Source organism: Coregonus clupeaformis, chromosome 3 (assembly GCF_020615455.1).
Source record: "Coregonus clupeaformis isolate EN_2021a chromosome 3, ASM2061545v1, whole genome shotgun sequence".
Lineage (NCBI taxonomy): Eukaryota > Metazoa > Chordata > Actinopteri > Salmoniformes > Salmonidae > Coregonus > Coregonus clupeaformis.
In genome coordinates this window covers 3,648,958-3,675,938 of record NC_059194.1, presented here as the reverse complement: position 1 = coordinate 3,675,938, position 26,981 = coordinate 3,648,958, and the positions used below count along the sequence as shown (strand labels likewise).

Sequence of the window (26,981 nt, the reverse complement as noted above, 5' to 3'; positions counted from 1 at the left end):
TCCCTATATAGTGCACTACTTTTGACCGGGGACTATAGGACTCCGGTAAAAAATAGTGTACTATTCATCTTATTCCATATATAGTGCAGTACTTTTGACCAGGTCAAATGAAGTGCACTACATATGAAATAGTGTGCAATTGATTAACATAATCACTGGTGGTTCTGATTAAAGTGACCAAGTAAGTTAACAACAACATACCTGTTCTTCTGCTGTTTCCAACCCTCCCTTCTCTGACCACCCCAGTTTCTCTGCAACTCTTTGAAATAATCTGTGATTGTCGTCATCCATGGTCCTTTTCTCTGTAAGGGGGACAATTTAACTATTATCTGCTAACAACATGCTCGGGTAGCGTACACACCACTGATAGCTAGCTATGCCACTGAATAGCCCTATTTGGGCAATGTATACAAACAAGACACATTTTGATCTCACTACGCATTTCTATTTGATGCAATATTTGATGTTCGCGAATCTGGACATAACGCTACCTTTGAAGATGATGCTAAGTACTTTGTGCCCACGTCTCGGACAGTGACTGATAGCGACAAGCGAAAATTCAAAACTGCACACCGGAAGTTGTCATTGGCAGAACGAAAACGAGTAGTAATGACGTAGCTAGATGCGGAACTAGGCCGACGTAGAACAAATTATTGCGTTGTTCACAATAATAATACGAATTTGTAGACTTTTATTCTGCTCACAATGTCTAAACTACAGTTGCTGAATGCGTATGTTACTGAACGACTAACGGCGGCTGCTACAGAGATCTCCGTAGCCATAGAGACAACAGTAGTAGAGTTGCATGAAGAAATCTCCCGTTCGACGGAGGAGAATGATCGTCTACGAAGACTGCTGGATTTGGTTTTCAACCGACAGATAAAGTTACACAGAGGTTTGTATTGACGACTTGCAACTGTATTAACATACATCAATCATATGGGAACTTGGCAAGATATAAGCTTAAGTTAAGCTATTGTAAATATACAAGTACAAAGGCAAAGCTGCAATTGTAATGTTGAATCCCACAGCAGTATTCTCTGTGTACCAAAACCAATAAACAAGTTAGCTAGCTTTTTAACATTTTGTAGTTGCAGGTTTTAGACATTTAAACTTTGGATTTAGTTTTAGACAAAATATTTCCTGAATTATCAGCAACTTTATACACTACCGGTCAAAAGTTTTAGAACACCTACTGATTCAAGGGTTTTTCTTCATTTTTACTATTTTCTACATTTTAGAATAATAGTGAAGACATCAAACCTATGAAATAACACACATGGAATCATGTAGTAACCAAAAAAGTGTTAAATAAAAATATATTTGAGATTTGAGATTCTTCAAATAGCCACCCTTTGCCTTGATGACAGCTTTGCACACTCTTGGCATTCTCTCAACCAGCTTCACCTGGAATGCTTTTCCAACAGTCTTGAAGGAGTTCTCATATATGCTGAGCACTTGTTGGCTGCTTTTCCTTCACTCTGCTGTCCGACTCATCCCAAACCATCTCAATATGGTTGAGGTCGGGGATTGTGGAGGCCAGGTCATCTAATGCAGCACTCCATCACTCTCCTTCCTGATAAAATAGCCCTTACACAGCCTGGAGGTGTGTTGGGTCATTGTCCTGTTGAAAAACAAATGATAGTCCCACTAAGCCCAAACCAGATGGGATGGCGTATCGCTGCAGAATTCTGTGGGAGCCATGCTGGTTAAGTGTTCCTTGAATTCTAAATAAATCACAGACAGTGTCACCAGCAAAGCACCATAACACCTCCTCCTCCATGCTTTATGGTGGGAAATACACATGCAGAGATCATCCGTTCACCCACACCGCGTCTCACAAAGACACAGAGGTTGGAACCAAAAATCTCAAATTTGGACTCCAGACCAAAGGACAAATTTCCACCGGTCTAATGCTCGTGTTTCTTGGCCCAAGCAAGTCTCTTCTTCTTATTGGTGTCCTTTAGTAGTAGTTTCTTTGCAGCAATTCGACCATGAAGGCCTGATTCACACAGTCTCCTCTGAACAGTTGATGTTGAGATGTGTCTGTTACTTGAACTCTGTGAAGCATTTATTTGGGCTGCAATTTCTGAGGCTGGTAACTCTAATGAACTTATCCTCTGCAGCAGAGGTAACTCTGGGTCTTCCATTCCTGTGGCGGTCCTCATGAGAGCCAGTTTCATCATAGCGCTTGATGGTTTTTGCGACTGCACTTAAAGAAACTTTCAAAATTCTTGAAATGTTCCTTATTGACTGACCTTCATGTCTTAAAGTAGTGATGGACTGTCGTTTCTGCTTATTTGAGCTGTTCTTTCCATAATATGGTATTTACCAAATAGGGTAAATATCAAATACCCCCCGTAACAACACAACTGATTGGCTCAAACGCATTAAGAAGGAAAGAAATTCCACAAATACGTTTTAAGAAGGAACACCTGTTAATTGAAATACATTCCAGGTGACTACCTCATGAAGCTGGTCGAGAGAATGCCAAGAGTGTGCAAAGACAAAGGGTGGCTATTTGAAGAAAATCAAATATAAAATATATTTTGATTTGTTTAACACTTTTTTGGTTACTACATGATACCATATGTGTTCTTTTTTAGTTTTGATGTCTTCATTATTATTCTACAATGTAGAAAATAGTAAAAATAAAGAAAAACCCTTGAATGAGTAGGTGTTCTAAAACTTTTGACTGGTAGTGTATTTCTTATTTTTCCTTTATCAGATCCCCACCAGCTCACGCTCCCCAAATCTGAAGAGGAGGTTCCCTCTGTGCAGCAGCACTGTGAGGAGGAGTGGAGCCCCAGTCTGATTCAGGAGGACCCAGAGCTCACACAGATTAAAGAGGAACAGGAGGAACTCAGGACCAATCAGGAGGAAGAGCAGCTTCAAGCACTGGGGGAGGCTGATCTCATAAAGTTCATATTTCCTCCTGCCTGTGTGAAAAATGTTTGTGATCAGGAGAACCCATCTCAGCCCTCACATCTTCACCAAACCCAAACTGTGGAGGACAGAGAGAGGGACTCTCTACTCACCTACACAACTGAAGAGATCAAAACAGAACCAGATGGAGAGGACTACAGAGTATCAGAACCAACCAGTGACTCTCCGCCCCTCTCTGCAGTAAATCCAGACTGTTCTGCAGCTCAGAGTGAAAACAGGGAAAGTGATGATGAGGAGAGAGGAGGACTACTGTCAGGGTCTAAGACACTCAAATCAATGACAAAACAGACAAAGAATGGAGAAAGGTTCCATACCAGTGCTGGAGGCAGGACGGAGACCATGTTGCCCTGTTTGACATCATCTAGTCAAACGGATGCTGCTCCTTATTGTTGCAAGGTGTGTAGGAAGACTTTTGTTTCAAACGGTTTTTTAATTTATCATGTGCGAAAAACACACACAGAGCATAAAGAATGCCAGTGTGGTGTGTGTGGAAAATGCTTAAATTCTACAGAAAGTATGATGGGTCACCTACAAACTCATACTGAAGAAAACATTTCTTGTCATGTTTGTGGCAAATGTTTCTCTAAAAGTGGTGATCTCAAAACACATATTAGAAGTCATACAGGAGAGAAACCATATCAATGCACTCAATGTAGTAAATGCTACACACAGAAAGTACACCTTAAAAATCATATTAGAACTCATACAGGGGAGAAACCATTTAGGTGTAAAGAATGTGGGAAATACTTCACACAGAAGAATACCCTGTCCAATCACATGATGATCCACAGAGGGGAGAAACCGTATCAGTGTAAAACTTGTGGGAAACGCTTCACTGAAAGTGGAACCCTGAGCAGGCATATAAGAGTTCACACAGGGGAGAAACCACATCAGTGCCAAGAATGTGGGAAATGCTTCACTGAGCGTGGAAACCTGACTAAACATATAAAGATCCACAGAAGAGAGAGATCCTATTATTGCAGCTACTGTAGCATATGCTTTACTGATGAAGCTAATTGTAAAAGACACATGAACACTGTTCACAAGAGTGAGAACATATGACAGTGGAGTGGCATAAAACCTTCAGATATAAAATATAATGTATAGAACTGACATGATCCTGTGCTCTGCGCTACATGACAGATAAACATGTATTTTCCATACATTTCTTCTTCAGCATGTGGGAGTTTTGTACATCATATTTTCATCACATCTTCTACAACTCGTGGTCCTCTGTAGCTCAATTGGTAGAGCATGGCGCTTGTAACGCCAGGGTAGTGGGTTCGATCCCCGGGACCACCCATACGTAAAAATGTATGCACACATGACTGTAAGTCGCTTTGGATAAAAGCGTCTGCTAAAGGGCATATTATTATTATTATAACCCTACTCTGGATATGTGTGTATTTCTGTTAAAATGTTCTGTTTCTTTTCTTGCAAACTTAATTGTATTTCCATGTGAATTACCGGTATAAATAAAGGTTAAATGAAAAAAGCAATCAGAGTTCTTGCTCATCTATTGCAGATTGACATGAATGACATTTCAGCCAGACAACAGTCTCAACCAAGTTCTGCTTACACTTGTTTCATCTTGGGAAGATGTTGGTTATTACCTTTTCAAAAACATGAAAGGTTGGGTACCACGTATATATAGCATTAGACACATAATCATATTTTGGAGTTTAGATTTTTACAATGCTGCTCAGTAGAGACTACTTTTGTGTGGCCACACGATGGCACCCACGGCCAAAGCCATTCGGTGAAGCGGAAGCTGTCATTTGCAGAAAGGAAACGTGAGAGATTTGATATCTCTTCCGGATAATATTTTTTTAACGTGTTTTGCAGGATATAATCAAAGAGTTTCTAAACCCAGACGCGCAACATCGCAAGCAGACCAGGCCGAGGTTTGAAAAGGCAATGAGAGAAGTGAAAAATTATTCCTTAGTTAATTTTCTCGAAATCCAAAGGCAAACCTAGATTCGAGCCAAGTAGTGGAACATGTTATTACTCCAACCTCGTGAAAGTGACAAACTGACGCGTTTTCATTTTGCTCCCGACCCATTGGAAACGACAGACTGTAGTCTATCTTGGGTTAGTTATACAAATATTTGGTTGGACCCAATGATGTGTTTCTGCGCATGAGCTTAGCTAGCCAACGTCGCCATGACATCGCCTACAAGTCTTCATACTGTACTGTCTTTGATATAATATATAAGAAGAAGAAGAAGAAGAAGAACAAGAACAAGAACAATAAGAATAAGCAGCTGCTTCCTTGCTACATTTTGACTATGTGAAATGTAACGTTGCAGGCTGAGCAGAATAATACGGACTTGTCTACTTTATTTCCGGGCAAAATGTCTAAACTACAGTTGCTGAACGTGTATGTTACTGAACGACTAACAGCGGCAGTTGCAGAGATATCCGTGGAGGTCGAGAGAACAGTAGTAGAGTTGTATGAAGAAATCTCCCGTTCTAAGGAGGAGAATGACCGTCTGCGAAGGCTGTTGGATTTGGTTTTCAACCCAGAGATAAAGTTACACAAAGCAGGTTTGTATTGACTAGCTACTGTATTAGCCAGAATAGATTCCGACCCTACACTTGCTTAAAGCTGCGCTGGGTCGGACTACCCCAAGACGCTAACTGCTGCTGTAGCCCAATTGATGATAATATCTTCTGGTCAGGGGACTTTTGTTAATAAGAGCCCTGACTCTCGTTCTTAACATTAAAACGCATCGCTTGCGGTACGGTTTTGGAAACATAAGGAACGTATCTTTAATATCAACAATAAATAATTTCCAAAATTACTATACACCATAGGGTTGGGGTTAGTGTTCCCACGGCCATATCTCCATGTTACAGCGCTTGTTTACAGAAGACAGATGGAAGACATAGTCGGCCACCTGTGCTATCTAGCGTGGTCCGAACACCTGTGTGTATGCATAACTGGGAAGGAAGTGTAGTTTGTCAACTGGAGGCGCACACAGCGTATGGATCTGTGCAAAACTGCTGCAGTAAGTGTATATTTTTTTTACAAATATGATTTCTTGCAGATCATGAAAGATAAGGGGCATAAGCATATGTTTCGAAAACCGTTTTGTAAGCAATGTTTTGAAATTTCTAAACGTTAAAACACAGTGTCGGAATTGTAGTTCACACACAGCCAACTGTGTGCAAAGCTAACCGCTGAAACCCTGTGGATAATAAGAAGGTAATAAGAAGGGTTTTCAAGAACTAGGGTAGGACAGGCTTCTTGTTTAGATTAAGACCCCACAGAGCCGGCGTGAGATGTGGCTCGGGAAATGTATCGCAGTTCAGGGATGAGAAAAGCATTGTACTCCGAATTGTCCCATTATCCCAGCTGTTACACCAAGAAGATTGAAATACTGCTAGTTGTTTAGTAGACTGCCCTTTTCATCCTCATGCTAGCTAACAGCAGCCATAGGCCTGTCTCTCGCTTCCGGGGCGGGACATCCGTTTTGGGGAAAATCTGGGAAATTCTATATCTGGTCTATGGCGTGGTGTTCTTTCAATAGAAATAGCGTAAACCAAGAGCAAAACCTGTTGTAGAGTACCTCTGTTCGAAATCAAGGGGGAAAAACTGCATTATTTAAAGCCTCGCACTTTGAAGTCAACCCGAGGTGGGCTAACTCGAATTGCGTTTCGACTGCCTCTAGAATGTAGAAATTATGTAATGTTGCTAGCTAGCCAATTTTGGTTACAACTAGCAAGATATCTAGCTAGCTAGCAAGATGTTGAAGAACACATTAAATTCACCATCACCACGCTGTAACTAACGTTACCCCTTGCTAGCTAGCTAGCTAGCTAAACGGTTAGCGTCGTCGCTAGCATAACAGGCTAGCTAGCTAGTTTAATTCCTAACCTTGCTTGCCGCGGCCAGGTAGCCAAATGTTTAGCTTGCTAGCTAGCTAGCTAGCTAAACGGTTAGCGTCATCACTAACATAACAGGCAAGCTAGCTAGTTTAATTCCTAACCTTGCTTGCCATGGCATTGGCTACTAGCTGGCAGGCTAACCAAATACACCAGACACCTAAAATCCCTGCTAACTCACGTTAGATAGCTAGCTTGTTTCAACTCTGACTTGCAAGCTAACGTTAGCTAGCTAGCATTTAAGGGCTGACCGTTCTCAAACGTTTATTGTGTAGTGCAAAAATAAATGAAGGATCCAACTAAGTTGGTAATTCGTTAGTGATGGGGGAAAAAATAGATATAGTTACATATCACAATATTTGTTTTATTATATCGCATCGTTTTGACAATATAGCAATATTATTGTTGCTCTAGTTGGCCGTACCTTCACCAAAACTCCAGTATTTTTCCTTCATAGCTTTTTCTCCGTCTTCTTTTTAAAAAGGGAGCCAATTAGTTTTCAGCACATTTATTTCCATGACTGATCATAACTTGTTTTCTCATGTCTATCTCTTGTCCCCCAGGAAGCCTGTCCTACCCCAGTGCAGCTGTAAGCAAGTGGAGGGTTGGAATCTATTCTGGCTACCGCTGTATTAGCTAAACTTACATGAATCAAACGGATAGCAAGTTAATACAAGAAATTAGATTCAATTGTAATGTTGAATCTATAAAGCTGTTCTAATCAATATAATGGAAATGATCAAATAGCTAAGTAGCATTTTTAAAATGTCTTAATGTCATGTTTTAGACAGGACCCATAGAAGATAACTATTGATTAAGTTTTAGATTTAAAATGTCTAAGTAACTTTATACTTCTCCATCAGATGCCCAGCAGCTCACTCTCACCATATCTGAAGAGGAGGTTTTCCCGGAACAGCAGCACTGTGAGCAGGAGTGGAGCCCCAGTCTGGTTCAGGAGGACCCAGAGCCCACACTGATTAAAGAGGAACAGGAGGAACTCAGAACCAGTCAGGAGGAAGGGCAGCTTGAAGGGCTCTTTGATACTAAAGACTCCATATTCACTTCTCCCTTTATGGAAAGTGACTGTGATCAGGAGGACCCACCTCAGCCCTCACATCTTCACCAAACCCAAACTGTGGAGGACAGAGAGAGGGACTCTCTACTCACCTACACAACTGAAGAGATCAAAACAGAACCAGATGGAGAGGACTACAGAGTATCAGAACCAACCAGTGACTCTCCGCCCCTCTCTGCAGTAAATCCAGACTGTTCTGCAGCTCAGAGTGAAAACAGGGAAAGTGATGATGAGGAGAGAGGAGGACTACTGTCAGGGTCTAAGACACTCAAATCAATGACAAAACAGACAAAGAATGGAGAAAGGTTCCATACCAGTGCTGGAGGCAGGACGGAGACCATGTTGCCCTGTTTGACATCATCTAGTCAAACGGATGCTGCTCCTTATTGTTGGAAGGTGTGTAGGAAGACTTTCGTGTCTGTTTTTATTTAATTTATCATGTGCGAAAAACACACACAGAGCATAAAGAATGCCAGTGTGGTGTGTGTGGAAAAGGCTTAAATTCTACAGAAAGTATGATGGGTCACCTACAAACTCATACTGAAGAAAACATTTCTTGTCATGTTTGTAGCAAATGTTTCTCTAAGAATAGTGATCTCAAAATACATAGGAGTCACACAGGAGCCAAATCATATCGGCGTAAGCAATGTAGGAAATACTACACACAGAAAGTACACATTAACCTGTTAACGCCTGGTGTGACATGGCACAGTGTCTTTAAACACCTGGGGCCTCATTTATCAAAGTTTGTGAGCACAAGAAATACTCAACCTAGCATGCACCAGTTTTCCCGCAAAGGTTGGCATTTATCAATTTTGAACTTAATGGGAATTTTGGCAATTTTGAACTTAAAGTGTGCTAATCTCCACCCAAATCTCAGACCATGCATATACACAACTTCTAGTGGTTGATCAACTGTATTGCAAGCAAATGTTGTTATTTTTGGGGAAATGGGGGTGTTTGATGAGAATTATAATAATTGAAGGCTGATAAAAAGAAAATGTAGTCCTAGTGATAAAACCGATGCATTTGCTGTTGGTATATCATATATTGAATTAACTTTTACTATTTAAAGGCCTAAATCATAATCATATTGGAGGACATGTCTATCTAGGACTAAATCATAATCATATTGGAGGACATGTCTCTTATTAAATAGGACTAAATCATAATAATATTGGAGGACATGTCTATCTAGGACTAAATCATAATCATATTGGAGGACATGTCTCTATTATATAGGACTAAATCATAATCATATTGGAGGACATGTCTCTTAAATAGGACTAAATCATAATCATATTGGAGGACATGTCTCTATTATATAGGACTAAATCATAATAATATTAGAGGACATGTCTCTATTATATAGGACTAAATCATAATCATATTGGAGGACATGTCTCTTAAATAGGACTAAATCATAATCATATTGGAGGACATGTCTCTTAAATAGGACTAAATCATAATCATATTGGAGGACATGTCTCTATCTAGGACTAAATCATAATAATATTAGAGGACATGTCTCTATTATATAGGACTAAATCATAATCATATTGGAGGACATGTCTCTATTATATAGGACTAAATCATAATCATATTGGAGGACATGTCTCTATTATATAGGACTAAATCATAATCATATTGGAGGACATGTCTCTTAAATAGGACTAAATCATAATCATATTGGAGGACATGTCTCTATTATATAGGACTAAATCATAATAATATTAGAGGACATGTCTCTATTATATAGGACTAAATCATAATCATATTGGAGGACATGTCTCTTAAATAGGACTAAATCATAATCATATTGGAGGACATGTCTCTATCTAGGACTAAATCATAATAATATTAGAGGACATGTCTCTATTATATAGGACTAAATCATAATCATATTGGAGGACATGTCTCTATTATATAGGACTAAATCATAATCATATTGGAGGACATGTCTCTATTATATAGGACTAAATCATAATCATATTGGAGGACATGTCTCTTAAATAGGACTAAATCATAATCATATTAGAGGACATGTCTCTATTAAATAGGACTAAATCATAATCATATTAGAGGACATGTCTCTATTATATAGGACTAAATCATAATCATATTGGAGGACATGTCTCTCCTTTTCTGACATGACTGGTTTATTCCCGCTACACAACTAATATTAGGTTTTATCCATCGCTCATCAAATAAAAATAAAATGTAATTTATCACATGCAGTGAAATTCCCAACGATGCAGACTTAAAAAATAATATTGAAAAGGAATAGAATGGAGTGATGTACAGGGAGTACCAGGTCAATGTGCAGGGGTATTTAGGTAGATATGTACAGGGTAAAGTGACTAGGCATCAGGATAGATATTAATAAGGTATTTAGGTAGATATGTACAGGGTAAAGTGACTAGGCATCAGGATAGATAATAATAAGGTATTTAGGTAGATATGTACAGGGTAAAGTGACTAGGCATCAGGATAGATATTAATAAGGTATTTAGGTAGATACGTACTTGGTAAAGTGACTAGGCATCAGGATAGATAATAATAAGGTATTTAGGTAGATATGTACAGGGTAAAGTAACTAGGCATCAGGATAGATAATAATAAGGTATTTAGGTAGATATGTACAGGGTAAAGTGACTGGGCATCAGGATAGATAATAAGAAGTTATTTAGGTAGATATGTACAGGGTAAAGTGACTAGGCATCAGGATAGATAATAATAAGGTATTTAGGTAGATATGTACAGGGTAAAGTGACTAGGCATCAGGATAGATAATAATAAGGTATTTAGGTAGATATGTACAGGGTAAAGTGACTAGGCATCAGGATAGATAATAATAAGGTATTTAGGTAGATATGTACAGGGTAAAGTGACTAGGCATCAGGGTAGATAATAATAAGGTATTTAGGTAGATATGTACAGGGTAAAGTGACTAGGCATCAGGGTAGATAATAATAAGGTATTTAGGTAGATATGTACAGGGTAAAGTGACTAGGCATCAGGATAGATAATAAGGTATTTATGTAGATATGTACAGGGTAAAGTGACTAGGCATCAGGATAGATAACAAAAAGGTATTTAGGTAGATATGTACAGGGTAAAGTGACTAGGCATCAGGATAGATAATAATAAGGTATTTAGGTAGATATGTACAGGGTAAAGTGACTAGGCATCAGGATAGATAATAATAAGGTATTTAGGTAGATATGTACAGGGTAAAGTGACTAGGCATCAGGGTAGATAATAATAAGGTATTTAGGTAGATATGTACAGGGTAAAGTGACTAGGCATCAGGATAGATAATAATAAGGTATTTAGGTAGATATGTACAGGGTAAAGTGACTAGGCATCAGGGTAGATAATAATAAGGTATTTAGGTAGATATGTACAGGGTAAAGTGACTAGGCATCAGGATAGATAATAATAAGGTATTTAGGTAGATATGTACAGGGTAAAGTGACTAGGCATCAGGATAGATAATAATAAGGTATTTAGGTAGATATGTACAGGGTAAAGTGACTAGGCATCAGGATAGATAATAATAAGGTATTTATGTAGATATGTACAGGGTAAAGTGACTAGGCATCAGGATAGATAATAATAAGGTATTTAGGTAGATATGTACAGGGTAAAGTGACTAGGGATCAGGATAGATAATAATAAAGAGGAGCAGTATATGGTAAGTGTAAAAGTGTGCGTGTGTGTTTTGTCGGTATGCGTGTGTGCGTATGTAGTGCATGTGAATGTGTGTGTTTTGTGTGAGCGTGTCAATGTAGTGTGTGTGTGTATATAGTCTTGTGAGTTTGTGATGGGAAGGGGCTCTTTTTACTTACTCTGATATTTGACTCATTCAGTCAAAATAATGAATCTTTCAACTAATTTCGTTCATTTGAGTCAGTAATGCCCAGAGCACACAGGACCCCCTACCAGCGAACGATGAACTGAAAACTCTTGTTAACGTTGTTCACCATAAGGGGCTTATTGGCGCTGTCATTTGTGACTGAGACTTGTAAAAGTGTGCTTTATGCAATGTACTTTTGTTGATTGCTAGGCATACAAATACGATTATTTCTTGATACATTTGAAACAGAACCTGGTCTCGGAGCATTTCGTAATATTCTGTACTTAAATCCGAGACACTCCATTTAGTATGATACGTTACTTATGGTATGTATTCATTTGTGGATGTCCATCATCCATTTCGTATACTATGTTACAAATTACAATTTGTATGATATTTTACGAATTTGCCTAAGTAGTACAATATGTTACGAATTTGCAAAACATATGTAATGCTAATGTTAGCTAGCTGGCTAACATTATCTAGGCTAGGGGTTAAGACTTAGGTTAAAGGGTTAAGGTTAGGGGAAGGGTTAGCTAACATGCTAAGTAGTTGCAAAGTAGCTAAAAAGTAGTAAGTAGTTTAAAAGTAGCTAATTAGCTAAAATGCTAAAGTTATCAGTGATGAGATTCGAACACGCAACCTTTGGGTTGCTAGACGTTTGTGTTGTACCGTACCAAACGTAACACATCATACTAATTTGAGTGTCCTGGATTTACATTTTAATATGTTACGTTTAGTCAATGAGACCAGGCTGTGAAACGAGGTCTAGTTGTGGCCACAACCGGACTAGATTGTGTAAGACTCTTGGCAGAATGCATTGCTTGACTGCCGGGTGATGAGCATAATATCGTTTGTGAACTGCAGCACCCCAAACGATTAGTTCTCGAGTTCGAGTTTGTTAAGCAAAGGCTGTGTGTATGTTTTGGTTCTACAAAGATGTGGCCATCACATTCAATAATGAAGTAATCGCATTAATTCTTGAACCATGCGATCAATCCGTTCTAAACATGTATTTGTCTTCTCTATGCTGCCTGCAACATCATCTATTTTTCTGCGCGCACATATGACAGACCGCTGTTGGTTGGAACACGTCTCTGGAGCCGCTGAGTTGGAGGAGCATGTATTCATTCTGCCGTAGAATTCATTGTGGCCAGCCAGCAGGTCAAACGAACGACAAAAATGAACGAGTCACTCAGAAATACGAATCATGACTCTCCAGCCAGTAAAAAGAGACGTTCAAAAATAACTAATCGTTTGCGAACTGCACATCACTATTTTGAGTGTGCATAGTCAGTGCAATATCAGTGGAGGCTGGTGGGAGGAGCTATAGAAGGACGTGCTCAATGTAATGACTGGAATTAATGTAAAACATGTGGTTTCCATATGTTTGATGTTTGATACTGTTTCCATTTACTCCATTCCAGCCGTTACAATGAACCCGTCCTCCTATAGCTCCTCCCACCAGCCTCCATTGTGCAAGATGGGGTCAGTGCAATGTAGATAGTCAGGGTAACCATTAATTAATTATTTAGTATTCTTACGGCTATTTAACAGTCTCATGGTTTGGGGGTAAAAGCTGTCTCGGAGCCTATGATATTGTACTGTTTGCCGGACGGTAGCAGAGTGAACAGTCTATGCCTTGGGGTGCTGGAGTCTTTGGCCATTTTTCGGGCCTTCCTCTGACACCGCCTAGCATGGAGGTCCTGGATGGCAGGGAGCTCGGCCCCAGTGATATACTAGTCTAACCGCATCACCCTCTATAGTGCTTTGCAGTCGAGGGTGGTGCATTTGCCATATCAAGCAGTGATTCAGCCAGTCAAGATGCTTTTTGAAGATCCGAGGGTCCATGCCAAATTGTTTCAACCTCCTGAGGGGAAACAGACGCTGTCGTGCCATCTTCACAAGTGCGGTTGTGTGTGGGCCGGAGTATGTGAACGGAGTTGAGCGGTTGGAAATTCCACTCATTGCTCACAGAGCAGTCTTTCCTCACCGCTCCGGCGCTCAACTTCCTTTCCCCTGCTCCGGTAAAAATCGCTCAGCGCTCACAGGAGAGACAAAAAATGGTATGGCGGTTTCGGCGCCAAGATCTTTGTAAGGCAGGGTTTACACACAAACACACACCACCAGTCCAAGTGAAGGGTTCAACCGGTTTATTACTATCAGGTTTCAGCAGCATTCCTGATATACCAAACTCAGAACAGACAGAGTAAACACTTCGTCACCAGTGGACGGTCCTCCAATCTTGGTCTTCGGGGGTTCATAAGTTCCTTTCTTCCGTTAATCCTCCTTCTCCACCATACGTTCTGTCTCCTCACTAACCTCCTACTCCTTCACCTGCCGGGGTCAAAGAAAAGACAAACCAGGGCGCGGTTAAGTAGAGGCCCTGATTGGTTTCACCTGTCTGCAGTTTGGCCCTGATTGGTTTCACCTGTCTGCAGTTTGGCCCTGATTGGTTTCACCTGTCTGCAGTTTGGCTCTGATTACAACTGGAGACAGGTGTGGCTGTTCTGCTGCAGTCTAGAAGTTTTCCCCTGAGCTGTCCGTGGTCCTGCATCTGGGGAATACTTCACAGTGCTGTCCGTGGTCCTGCCTCTGGGGAATACTTCACAGTGCTGTCCGTGGTCCTGCCTTTTGGGAATACTACACAGTGCTGTCCGTGGTCCTGCCTCTGGGGAATACTTCACAGTGCTGTCCGTGGTCCTGCCTCTGGGGAATACTTCACAGTGCTGTCCGTGGTCCTGCCTCTGGGGAATACTTCACAGTGCTGTCCGTGGTCCTGCCTCTGGGGAATACTTCACAGTGCTGTCCGTGGGTCCCGGCAGCCAAAAAACAAAGAAACCTCACAGGCACATAACGTCCATCCACCACAAACCCTGAAACCACCACAACCCCTGAAACCACCACAAACCCTGAAACCACCACAACCCCTGAAACCACCACAACCCCTGAAACCACCACAACCCCTGAAACCACCACAACCCCTGAAACCGCTACAACGGCCTTCACAAATTCACTCCATCTTTTGTTTAAAAATATAATTTAACAAACACCCAATCTACTTTTGTGACTATATAAACCATTTGTTTTTTAAATAGGCTATCGTAAGAAGCTTCAACATTTCAACAACATGTAGGCTATTGAACCAGGACCTACATGATGATATGAGACCGCTGTGTTAACAAAACAACTGGCATTTTCTCTTATCTATTGAAGCTCAGATACTTCAGTTGTAACTGGCTCTGTTGCGCTCACATTTTACAGTTGATAGACAACTTTTTAATTCTTACAAACGTAGACTTGTCTTTTTTAACAACAGGCTTTTATAGAAATCAAAACGTCTCCAGTGCTGCTGTACGGGCTTATTGGTTGTCTTGCTATATATTACACAGGCTGTGACCTTTTTCTCGGTGGACTCATATCAACATCTCTGCACATTAGTGGTGGTGTAGGCCAAATAAATACAACAGAATAATGAAAAGAACCGTGATGAAGGAAATAAAAAATGCGCAGAGCTCGTGGCTGAGCTGTACCGGAGCAAAATTGGAATGGACAGGCTCTCCAAATTTTTAAAAATCCACTCCACGCTCCAGCCAAATTACACACGCTCCTCGCTCCACTCCAGCTCCACTCCACTTACATCCTCTGGTGTGGACCATGTTAAGTCCTTAGTGATGTGGACGCCAAGACCCGCCCCACCACAGCCCTGTGGATGTGGATGGGGGCGTGCTCTCCCCTCTTTCTCCTGTAGTCCACAATCAGCTTCTTGGTGTTCCTGACATTGAAGGAGAGGTTGTTGTCATGGTACCACACTGCCAAGTCTCTGACCTGCTCCCTGTAGGCTGCCTCGTCGGTGATCAGGCCTACCACCTTCGTGCTGTCAGCAAACTTGATGATGGTGTTGGAGTTGTGCGTGACCACACAGTCGTGAGTGAACAGGGAGTACAGGAGGGGACTAAGCACACACCCTTGAGGGGCCCCTGTGTTGAGGGTCAGCGTGGCGGAGGTGTTGTTGCCTACCCTGTCCAATCTTATCCAGGTGGAAGAGGGCAGTGTGAAGTGCAATTGAGATTGTGTCATCTGTGGATCTGTTGGGGTGGTATGCAAATTGGAGTGGGTCATTCAATAGCCAACAATGCTCGAAAGTAAATCGACCTGTAGCCTATTTAAAATATTTGACCGTATGGATATGCAACAGCATTGTTCTGCAATAGGAGCCTATTTAATCTCAGAGCCTATGCCAAGGCAGGAGATAGAAACACAATCATGTATTGATGAATAAAATATTGAACAACAATTCGTATTTTTCATAAGTGTGAGCTGTAGCATTTCCTCTTAAATTGTTCAAATATACAATCAGTCTTGCAGAATGCTCGGCCAGTGATTGGCACTAACTATAGGCAGCATGCATTTTTTGATTTAAAAAAACTACAGAAATGTGATCAAAATTGCCATTGCGTTTTCTTTTAGAAACTGTCACGGCCCAGTTCCAACATCTCCATATCATACAGAAAATTAGTATGGCTCTGATTTACCAATGAAAACGTGTATATGTTGCATGCAACAGTTTGATAAATCCCAATCATTTGTTGCGCACGCAATGCATTTTCAGACTGGTTGAACAATGACCATCTCAAAAGTAGTGTGTGTGTGTGTGTGTGTGTGTGTACTCTGGCTGGCTGTATTTCATATGTGTTCATCTTTTTTCAGCATGCTGCCCAAGAAACTCGCTTTTGCATTCATCACTGGTGACGACATTGATTGACTGCTAATAATAATAGTAACTAATTATGATAATAATGATATTGTATGATTGTTTTGTTAGGTCACCACAGGCCTGAACCAAGCTAATACAAGAGTACGTCCAGCTGCTGACACCATAGACCCTCCAAAGCCACCCAAAGTGCTCCGTACTGGAGTTAGTGATGAAGTCCGCACGGATCAAATTGAACACTGGCCAGTGAAGTGTGAGACCCGGGGTCGCTGCAAAGTCTGCCAGAAAAATGTAACAAATACCCTCTGCCAGAAATGTGACGTGAGACTGTGTTTCACCTTTGAGAGGAATTGCTACAAGTTGTACCACATGCCTTAGTGCGGGAGATAATGGCCCACTGACAGGATAAACAACTGGGTTTCAGAAATAATGAGTTAGGCTTCATAATGAATGTTTACATTTCAATGGTTTTATTACATTGTATTGCTATTGTTGTATTTAAGCGCAATGTTACACATTGATACACACACTCTCTCTGTCTTCTGTCTTTATCAGAGTAAAATATGTTATATGAATTATTATTGAGATTTTGTGTATTTATGAAGATTTTGACGTTTCTTTTGCATTTCAGGATTTAACTCAGGGTTATACTTTGTTCACATTTAAATAAAGCTGTAAGATTTGATAAACTGAGTGTTTTCTGTGTTTTGTATTTAAGAGACATATTGTTGAAATATGTTACAGTATATGTAATATGTTATTTGGGTCTTCTTGGGCAGTCCTAATCACAGTTTAATTGTCATGCAAGGAAAACTGGGTCTGGGTATCTAAGGGTTAAATGTCATTTGAGAACTCATACAGGGGAGAAATAGTTTAGGTGTCAAGAAAAAAAAATATTCGGTTTTATGAATGTTGAATGAATGTTTTTTTTCAAGAAAAAATTATACTGAAGAAAAATATAAACGCAAAATGTAAAGTTTTGGTCCCATGTTTTATGAGCTGAAATAAAAGATCCCAGAAATGTTCCATACGCACAAAAATCTTATTTCTCTAAAATGTTTAAATGTTTAAAATTTGTTTACATCCCTGTTAGTGAGCATTTCTCATTTGCCAAGATTCTCCATCCACCTGACAGGTGTGGCATATCAAGAAGCTGATTAAACAGCATGATCATCACACAGGTGCAACTTGTGCTGGGGACAATAAAAGGCCACTAATCTTCATTATTAAGGTGATAATTGCACTTTTCTTCCTAACACAATACCGCAATTTTTTTATTTTTTTATTTTTATTTCACCTTTCTTTAACCAGGTAAGCCAGTTGAGAACAAGTTCTCATTTACAACTGCGACCTGGCCAAGATAAAGCAAAGCAGTGCGGAAAAAACAACAACAACACAGAGTTACATATGGGATAAACAAAAACGTACAGTCAATAACACAATAGAAAAATCTATATACAGTGTGTGCAAATGTAGTAAATTATGGAGGTAAGGCAATAAATAGGCCAGAGTTCAAAATAATTACAATTATAATTTAGTATTAACACTGGAGTGATAGATGTGCAGAAGATGATGTGCAAATAGAGATATTGGGGTGCAAATGAGCAAAGTAAATAACAATGTAAATAACAATATGGGGATGAGGTAGTTGGGTGGGCTAATTACAGATGGGCTGTGTACAGGTGCAGTGATCGGTAAGCTGCTCTGACAACTGATGCTTAAAGATAGTGAGGGGAGATAAGTGTCTCCAGCTTCAGAGATTTGTGCAGTTCGTTCCAGTCATTTGCAGCAGAGAACTGGAAGGAATGGCGACCAAAGGAGGTGTTGGCTTTGGGGATGACCAGTGAGATATACCTGCTGGAACGCATACTACGGGTGGGTGTTGCTTTGGTGACCAATGAGCTAAGATAAGGCGGGGATTTGCCTAGAAGGGATTTATAGATGACCTGGAGCCAGTGGGTTTGGCGACGAATATGTAGTGAGGGCCAGCCAACGAGAGCGTACAGGTCACAATGGTGGGTAGTATATGGGGCTTTGGTGACAAAACGGATGGCACTGTGATAGACTACATCCAATTTTTACTGAGTAGAGTGTTGGAAGCTATTTTGTAAATGACATCGCCGAAGTCAAGGATCGGTAGGATAGTCAGTTTTACGAGGGCATGTTTAGCAGCATGAATGAAGGAGGCTTTGTTTGCGAAATAGGAAGCCGATTCTAGATTTAACTTTGGATTGGAGATGCTTAATGTGAGTCTGGAAGGAGAGTTTACAGTCTAACCAGACACCTAGGTATTTGTAGTTGTCCACATATTCTAAGTCAGAGCCGCCGAGAGTAGTGATTCTAGTCGGGCAGGCAGGTGCAAGCAGCGTTCGATTGAAGAGCATGCACTTAGTTTTACTAGCGTTTAAGAGCAGTTGGAGGCCACGGAAGGAGTGTTGTATGGCATTGAAGTTAGTTTGGAGGTTTGTTAACACAGTGTCCAATGAAGGGCCAGATGTATACAAAATGGTGTCGTCTGCGTAGAGGTGGATCTGAGAGTCACCAGCAGCAAGAGCGACATCATTGATATACACAGGGAATAGAGTCGGCCCGAGAATTGAACCCTGTGGCACCCCCATAGAGACTGCCAGAGGTCCAGACAACAGGCCCTCCGATTTGACACATTGAACTCTATCTGAGAAGTAGTTGGTGAACCAGGCGAGGCAGTCATTTGAGAAACCAAGGCTATTTAGTCTGCCAATAAGAATGCGGTGATTGACAGAGTCAAAAGCCTTGGCCAGGTCAATGAAGACGGCTGCACAGTACTGTCTTTTATCGATCACGGTTATTATATTGTTTAGGACCTTGAGCGTGGCTGAGGTACACCCATGACCAGCTCTGAAACTAGATTGCATAGCGGAGAAGGTACGGTGGGATTCTAAATGGTCGGTGATCTGTTTGTTAACTTGGCTTTCAAATACTTTTCGAAAGGCAGGGCAGGATGGATATAGGTCTGTAACAGTTTGGATCTAGAGTGTCACCCCCTTTGAAGAGGGGGGATGACCACGGCAGCTTTCAATCTCTGGGGATCTCAGACGATACGAAAGAGAGGTTGAACAGGCTGGCGATAGGGGTTGCGACAATTTCGGCAGCTAATTTTAGAAAGAAAGGGTCCAGATTGTCTAGCCCAGCTGATTTTGTAGGGGTCCAGATTTTGCAGCTCTTTCAGCACATCAGCTATCTGAATTTGGGTGAAGGAGAAGCGGGGGGGCATGGGCAAGTTGCAGCGGAGGGTGCAGAGCTGGTGGGTAGGGGTAGCCAGGTGGAAAGTATGGCCAGCCGTAGCAAAATGCTTGTTGAAATTTTCGATTATCGTAGATTTATCGGTAGTGACAGTGTTCCCTAGCCTCAGTGCAGTGGGCAGCTGGGAGGAGGTGCTCTTATTCTCCATGGACTTTACAGTGTCCCAAAACTTTTTGGAGTTAGTGCTACAGGATGCATATTTCTGTTTGAAAAAGTTAGCATTTGCTTTCCTAACTGATTGTGTATATTGGTTCCTGACTTCCCTGAAAAGTTGCATATCGCGGGGGCTGTTCGATGCTAATGCCGTACACCACAGGATGTTTTTGTGCTGGTCAAGGGCAGTCAAGTCTGGGGTGAACCATCTGTTCTTAGTTCTGAATTTCTTGAATGGGGCATGCTTATTTAAGATGGAGAGGAAAGCACTTTTAAAGAACAACCAGGCATCCTCTACTGACGGAATGAGGTCAATATCCATCCAGGATACCTGGGCCAGGTCAATTAGGAAGGCCTGCTCGCTAAAGTGTTTTAGGGAGCGTTTGACAGTGATGAGGGGTGGTCGTTTGACCGCGGACCCATTACGGACGCAGGCAATGAGGCAGTGATCGCTGAGATCCTGGTTGAAGACAGCGGAGATGTATTTAGAGGGTCAATTAGTCAGGATGATATCTATGAGGGTGCCCATGTTAACGGATTTAGGGTTGTACCTGGTAGGTTCCTTGATAATTTGTGTGAGATTGAGGGCATCTAGTTTAAATTGTAGGACGGTCAGGGTGTTAAGCATATCCCAGTTTAGGTCACCAAGCAATACGGACTCTGAGGATAGATGGAGGGCAATCAATTAACATATGGTGTTCAGGGCACAGCTGGGGGCTGAGGGGGGTCTGTAGCAATACTTATTTCTGGAAAGGTGGATTTTTAGTAGAAGCTCAAACTATTTGGGCACAGACCTAGATAGTATGATAGAGCTCTGCAGGCTATCTCTACAGTAGATTGCAACTCCGCCCCCTTTGGCAGTTCTATCTAGACGGAAAATGTTGTAGTTGGGATGGACTTTTCAGAATCTTTGGTGGCCTTCCTAAGCCAGGATTCAGACACTGCTAGAACATCAGGGTTGGCTGAGTGTGCTAATGCAGTGAATAACTCAAACTTAGGGAGGAAGCTTCTGATGTTAACATGCAGGAAACCAAGGCTCAACAAATGATAGCGCCTGGGGAGCAAGAGTGATACTAGGGGCTACAGGGCCTGGGTTAACCTCTACATCACCAGAGGAACAGAGGAGGAGTAGAATAAGGATAAGGCTAAAGGCTTTAAGAACTGGTCTTCTAGTGCGTTGGGTACAGAGAAGAAAAGGGGCCGATTTCCGGGCGTTGTAGAATAGATTCAGGGCATTATGTACAGACAAGGATATGGAAGGATATGAGTACAGTGGAGGTAAACCTAAGCGTTGGGTAAAGATGAAAGAGATAGCATCACTGGAGGCACCGATTGAGCCGGTCTCCGCGTGTGTGGCGGGTGGGACAAAGGAGCTATTTGAGGCAGTTTGAGAATGACTTGGGGTTCTATATTGAAATTGTATAATAAGAACTAACTGGAACAGCAATAGGCAAGGCATATTGACATGGGAGAGAGGCATAAAGCAATCACAGGGGTTATTAGAGAGAGCTAAGACAACAACTGGTAATGGTGATGAAAGTTTTGGCTGAGGCTAAACAGATAAACAGGACAGGGTACCGTGTAAAGGAACAGTCCAGCAGGCATCAGCTGTGCAGCTGAGTGATCATAAGGTCCAGTGAACAGCAATATGTGAGTCCGAGAGCAGTTCGAATTGGTGCTAAAGCACAGCGAGCAGGAAGCACGGCTGTTGTTTGCGTGTGCTAGCGGGCCGGGGCTAGCAGATGGATCTTCGCGGTCATCGCAACGGGAAGCCTGTTGAAACCACAAACGATTACATCGGCAGACCAGTCGTGATGGGTCGGCGGGGCTCCGTGTCGACTCTAGGAGGTCCCGTCCGGTTGACAGAGAGGTAGATAGCCGGGAGTATATAAAGTTAGGATTCATGAGATACCCTGTAAGAGCCTTTGTGCACAAGCCCCTTCAGTGTCATAAATGTAAAATATTTGGTAATTTGTCAAGTGTGTGCAGAAGGGAAGAATATCGTTGCCAGATCAAATCAAATGAAATTGTATTTGCCACATGCGCCGAATACAACAGGCGAAGACCTTACAGTTAAATGCTTCCTTACAAGCCCTTAACCAACAATGCAGTTTTCAAGAAAAGAAAACAGCAGCAGTAAAATAAAATAACAGTAGGGAGGCTGTATACATATATATACACAGGGGGTAGACCTTCTTCTCCCCTACCAACTCACACAGCAGGCCACCTTGTCATCCCCAGGTCCAAGCTCCTGAGTGCCTGTGACAGGGCTTTCTCCAGGGTTGCTCCTAGGCTCTGGAACTCCCTCCCTCCAGCCATCTGCGACTCGGAGTTCATCACCAACTTTCAGCAGTCCCTCCTAAAGCCCCACCTCTTTGACAACCAGCACCTAAACCAAACCCTACCCCTAACCAGGTCCGTATCCAAACCCCATCCCTCCCCATCCACTGATACATCACACTCTTTCCCTTCTTTGAGACCACCCCTCTCTTTATTCATGTTTTTGTTTAGTCTGATGTTTTGACTCCAGTTTTAGTTTTTCTTTTCATTTCTACAATTGCAAAGCAACTTTGTGTCCTTGAACTCACCCTCCATCTACCTCCATGGACTCACCCTCCATCTACCTCCATGGACTCACCCTCCATCTACCTCCATGGACTCACCCTCCATCTACCTCCATGGACTCACCACCAGCGCGGACGTCACACTGCCTGAGTCTGCACTTCTGTCTGATCTTTTGGGGTCCTCCAAACTTCTTCATGTCTTTACAGAAATCACACAGAGCGCAGTCCTCAGTCCTCCTGCACGGCTCACACTCCCCACACATACGGGTTAAACGCCTCACCTGCACACACATGGGAATCACACTGGAATCACACTGCAGGGTTTTTTCTACATAACAACAAGTTTTGGGTGGGCTGCCTAAGCAGGTTTTTTTGGGCCCCCCTAAATCCAAACAGTGCAACAACAACAAAAACTATTGGGATGGAAAAAGACTTTCAGTGAAAACTTAGCCATGGCAAAATACTGCTATAAATAAATAGACTGAAGCATGGGGTCTCCCATCTGCATTTACCCCAAAACACACAATGTAGCAAATGCTACTAATATGCATGCTTCGTTTGTAAATGATGTCTGAGTGTTGGAGCGTGCCCATGGCTATCCGTAAATTAATAAAAAACAAGAAAATTATGCCGTCTGGTTTGCTTAATATAAAGACTTTGAAATGATTTATACTTTTACTTTTGATACTTAAGTATATTTAAAACCAAATACTTTTAGACTTTTACTCAAGTAGTATTTTACTGGGTGACTTTCACTTTTACTTGAGTCATTTTCTATTAAGGTATCTTTACTTTTACTCAAGTATGACAATTGGGTACTTTTTCCACCACTGGTAAAGTGAAGGATGTGAGGATTACGAGAGGAAGTTTGTTTTGATTTTTTGTACTTCTGTGGATCAGAAGGAATGTGTGTTGAGGCTCTCCTGATTTGAAAAGTTTGACGTGTCGTGTGTCTCTTCGGAACAGGGCACCCCTCAAGGGGATAATATCTGGAGTCTCGTGGGAAGTCAATGTTAAAGAGATGAAAAATATTCCTGGAGTGATTGATGCACATCGGATGAATCGAGTGGTGAATTATGAAAAAGTGAATAGTTGATCTGTTCTTTTGTGCAGTTGGGGTATATAAACTACAAAGTCAGAGCATTTATCCCAAAACCAATGCAGTGTGATCACTGTAAAGCTTTTGGTCATGTGTCAAGGGTTTGCGGAAGGGAGAAACCGAGATGTCCAAGTTATGGAAAATATCATTTAATGTGTTATAAAAGTGATGAAAAAGTGAAATGTTGCAATTGTGTTGGGAACCATGAAGCCACGTCTTTTGAATTCCCAACAAGGGTGAAAGAAAATGAGGTGGCCAAAGTTAGGGTTTTATAGATCATTTCCTGTGCAGCAGCGGTTAAAAGGGTTTGAATGGCGCTCCTGAAGAGTCCTTGGTGGTGGATGGGCCTTCAATGCAAGCTGCATGGGGTTGCCTTTCACCAAGATGATCCTGACATTTTAAAGGTTAAAAAGGTGGACTTTGTGGCCATTATCGCAATTGTGATTAATGGCACTGCCAAGGTGGAGAAAAGATCTAGGAAGATAGAATGAATTGTGGTTGCGGTGGAACGGTTCCTGGGGCTGAAAGATTTCTCTGCAAAAGAGTTACATGGAATATTGTCAAAAACCGTACCACCATCTTAGGCCCTAGAGACTGAGAAGGGAGATATGGAGATTTAAAAGAAGGAAGAAATTGAAGTTTTGTTTTGTCAATGTACTTTTATTTGGGTGGATTTAGTTAGTTTCCCTGTTATGTATTGAATTTATTTTGTTACATGGAATATTGGCAAAAGCCATATCCCTCTATCAGGTCCTAGAGCCTGAGAAGGGGGATATGGATAACTAAAAGAAGGAAGAAATGGGAGTTTTGTTTGTTTTGGCAATGTACTATTTTTATTAGGGTGGAGTAAATTCGTATATATTTTGTGGTTTCAAACCGTCCAGTTGGTGGCGGCAATACAACCTTTGGATGTAGTCCACCATAAAACCCACAGAAGAAGAAGAAGGAAATGAAAACGCCCCATTAACATTGGATGCCAACCGCCGTTAAACCCCATCGAAGAAGAATAAGTTTGGCACCTGAATGTGGCCCAGGTACAACAACGTTTATTCACCCCCAAAATGAATATTTATGAGCAATTCCCCAAACTACACTTTCTCACCTGAATGCGTTTTGGTTGAGCGTTACGGTTTAAACGCGTTTTGCCAGAGAGGAAGAAGAGAATCTTTGGTTTTGCACGCTATTTATATATTTCAATTGTATTTTTCGTCCATATAACGTTACAGGTAGGGTGAGGAATAATACGAACATGTCGACTTTCATTCCGCTCAAAATGCCTAAACTACAGTTGTTGAACGAGTATGTTACTGAACCACAAACAGCGGTTGCTAGAGAGATCTCCGTAGCCAAAGACACAACAGAGTTGCATGAAGAAATCTCCCGTTTGAAGGAGGAGAATGGCCGTCTACGAAGGTGGTTTGATTTGGTTTTAAACCCAGAGATAAAGTTACACAGAGCAGGTTTGTATTGACCAGTTACTGTAATTAGCTAGCCAAATATCTCACACGGAGTTGAACGCAGACTAAAGTTTTTTTTTAATGAACCTCCAACTCTCGAGTCTCTGTTAAGTCGATACTTCAAAATGTAAATTCTAAAACTAGGGACGTCAAACATTGAGGCTGCACAGACTCTATGGAGGCTAGTCTAGATCGCCGAGTGAGAAATAGATGTCATTGTTGCAATAGTTGGTGAGTGGGCAACATACTATCATCTTAAATTGACATGTTTAATTATTTTTCCAGTTTGTGTTACTACCTTATGTCTAAAGTAATTAGGACTGACAGGGTTTTAGACCTATCATATGAAGTCACCGTCTCTTTTATTTCCTGACAGATAAACCATTAAATACAGTGAGCTCCAACAGTATTGGGACAAGTGACATTTTTTTGTTTGTTTTGGATCTGTACGCCAGCACTTTGGATTTGAAATGATACATTGACTGAGGTTATTAAAGTGCAGACTGTCAGCTTTAATTTGAGGGTTATTTTCATCCATATCTGGGGGCCAATCATATTGGGGCAAATTCAAGTTCACTTATGTGTATTAAAGTAGTAAAAAGTATTTGGTCCCATATTCCTAGCATGCAATGACTACAAGCTTGTGAATCTACAAATTTGTTGGATACATTTGCTGTTTTGTTTTGGTTGTGTTTCAGATTATTTTGTGCCCAATAGAAATGAATGGTAAATAATGTATTGTGTCATTTTGGAGTCACTTATATTGTAAATAAGAATATGTTTCTAAACACTTGTACATTGTGGATGCTACCATTATTACAGATAATCCTGAATGAATTGTGAACAATGAGTGAGAAAGTTAGACGCATAAATATCAGCCCCCCAAAAATGCTACCCTCCCCTGTTATAATGGTGAGAGGTTAGCATATCTTGGGGGGTATGATATTATAGCTAACCACCCCTGTTATTATAATGGTGAGAGGTTAGCATATCTGATGGGGTATGATGCAAATTGTAAAAGACATGAGGACTGTTAACAAGAGTGAGAACATCTGAGAGTGGAGTACAGTTAATCCTGGAGTACAGTTAATCCTGGAGTACAGTTAATCCTGGAGTACAGTTAATCCTGGAGTACAGTTAATCCTGCAGATGGATGATGTAAATCTGACATGATCCGTTCCTCTACATGACAGATAAACATGTACGGTGCATACGGAAAGTATTCAGACCCCTTTACTTTTTCCACGTTTTGTTATGTTACAGCCTTATTCTAGAATGGATTAAAATGTTTTTTTTCCCCACCTCATCAATCTACACACAATACCCCATAATGACAAAGCAAAAACAGGTTTTTAGAAATGTTTGCACATTTACTATGAGTATTCAGACCCTACTCAGTACTTTGCCGAAGCACCTTTGGCAGCAATTACAGCCTTGAGTCGTCTTGGGTATTGCGCTACAAGCTTGGCACACCTGTATTTGGGGAGTTTCTCCCATTCTTCTCTGCAGATTGTCTCAAGCTCTGTCAGGTTGGATGGGGAGCATCGCTGCACAGCTATTTTCAGGTCTCTCCAGAGATGTTTGATCGGGTTCAAGTCCAGGCTCTGGCTGGGCCACTCAAGGACATTCAGAGACTTGTCCCGAAGCCACTCCGGGGTTGTCTTGGCTGTGTTCTTAGGGTCATTGTCCTTTTGGAAGGTGAACCTTCGCCCCCAGTCTGAGGTCCTGAGCGCTCTAGAGCAGGTTTTCATCAAGGATGTCTCTGTACTTAGGGATGGTGCCTGGTTTCCTACAGACGTGACACTTGGCATTCAGGCCAGAGAATCTTGTTTCTCGTGGTCTGAGAGTCCTTTAGGTGCCTTTTGGCAAACTCCTAGCGAGCTGTCGTGCCTTTTACTGAGGAGTGGCTTCCGCCTGGCCACTCTACCATAAAGGCCTGATTGG

The 26,981-nt window shown here is 41.4% G+C and overlaps 2 protein-coding genes across 2 annotated transcripts; both read left to right on the top strand.

Annotated features, from left to right (window-relative positions):
- Positions 1-616: 616 nt before the first annotated feature.
- On the top strand, positions 617-4,242 carry LOC121539247 (zinc finger and SCAN domain-containing protein 12). Its single transcript, XM_041847600.2, has 2 exons — positions 617-895; positions 2,729-4,242. The coding sequence occupies exons 1-2, from the start codon at positions 706-708 to the stop codon at positions 4,006-4,008; spliced, it is 1,470 nt and encodes a 489-aa protein (XP_041703534.1). The 5' UTR covers positions 617-705; the 3' UTR covers positions 4,009-4,242.
- A 2,282-nt stretch (positions 4,243-6,524) lies between these two features.
- On the top strand, positions 6,525-17,463 carry LOC121539260. The gene is made up of 4 exons (XM_041847624.2): positions 6,525-6,584; positions 7,398-7,423; positions 7,698-8,305; positions 16,594-17,463. Exons 3-4 carry the CDS (start codon positions 7,907-7,909, stop codon positions 16,858-16,860), a joined length of 666 nt encoding a protein of 221 aa, XP_041703558.1. The 5' UTR covers positions 6,525-6,584; positions 7,398-7,423; positions 7,698-7,906; the 3' UTR covers positions 16,861-17,463.
- The last annotated feature ends 9,518 nt before the right edge of the window (positions 17,464-26,981 follow it).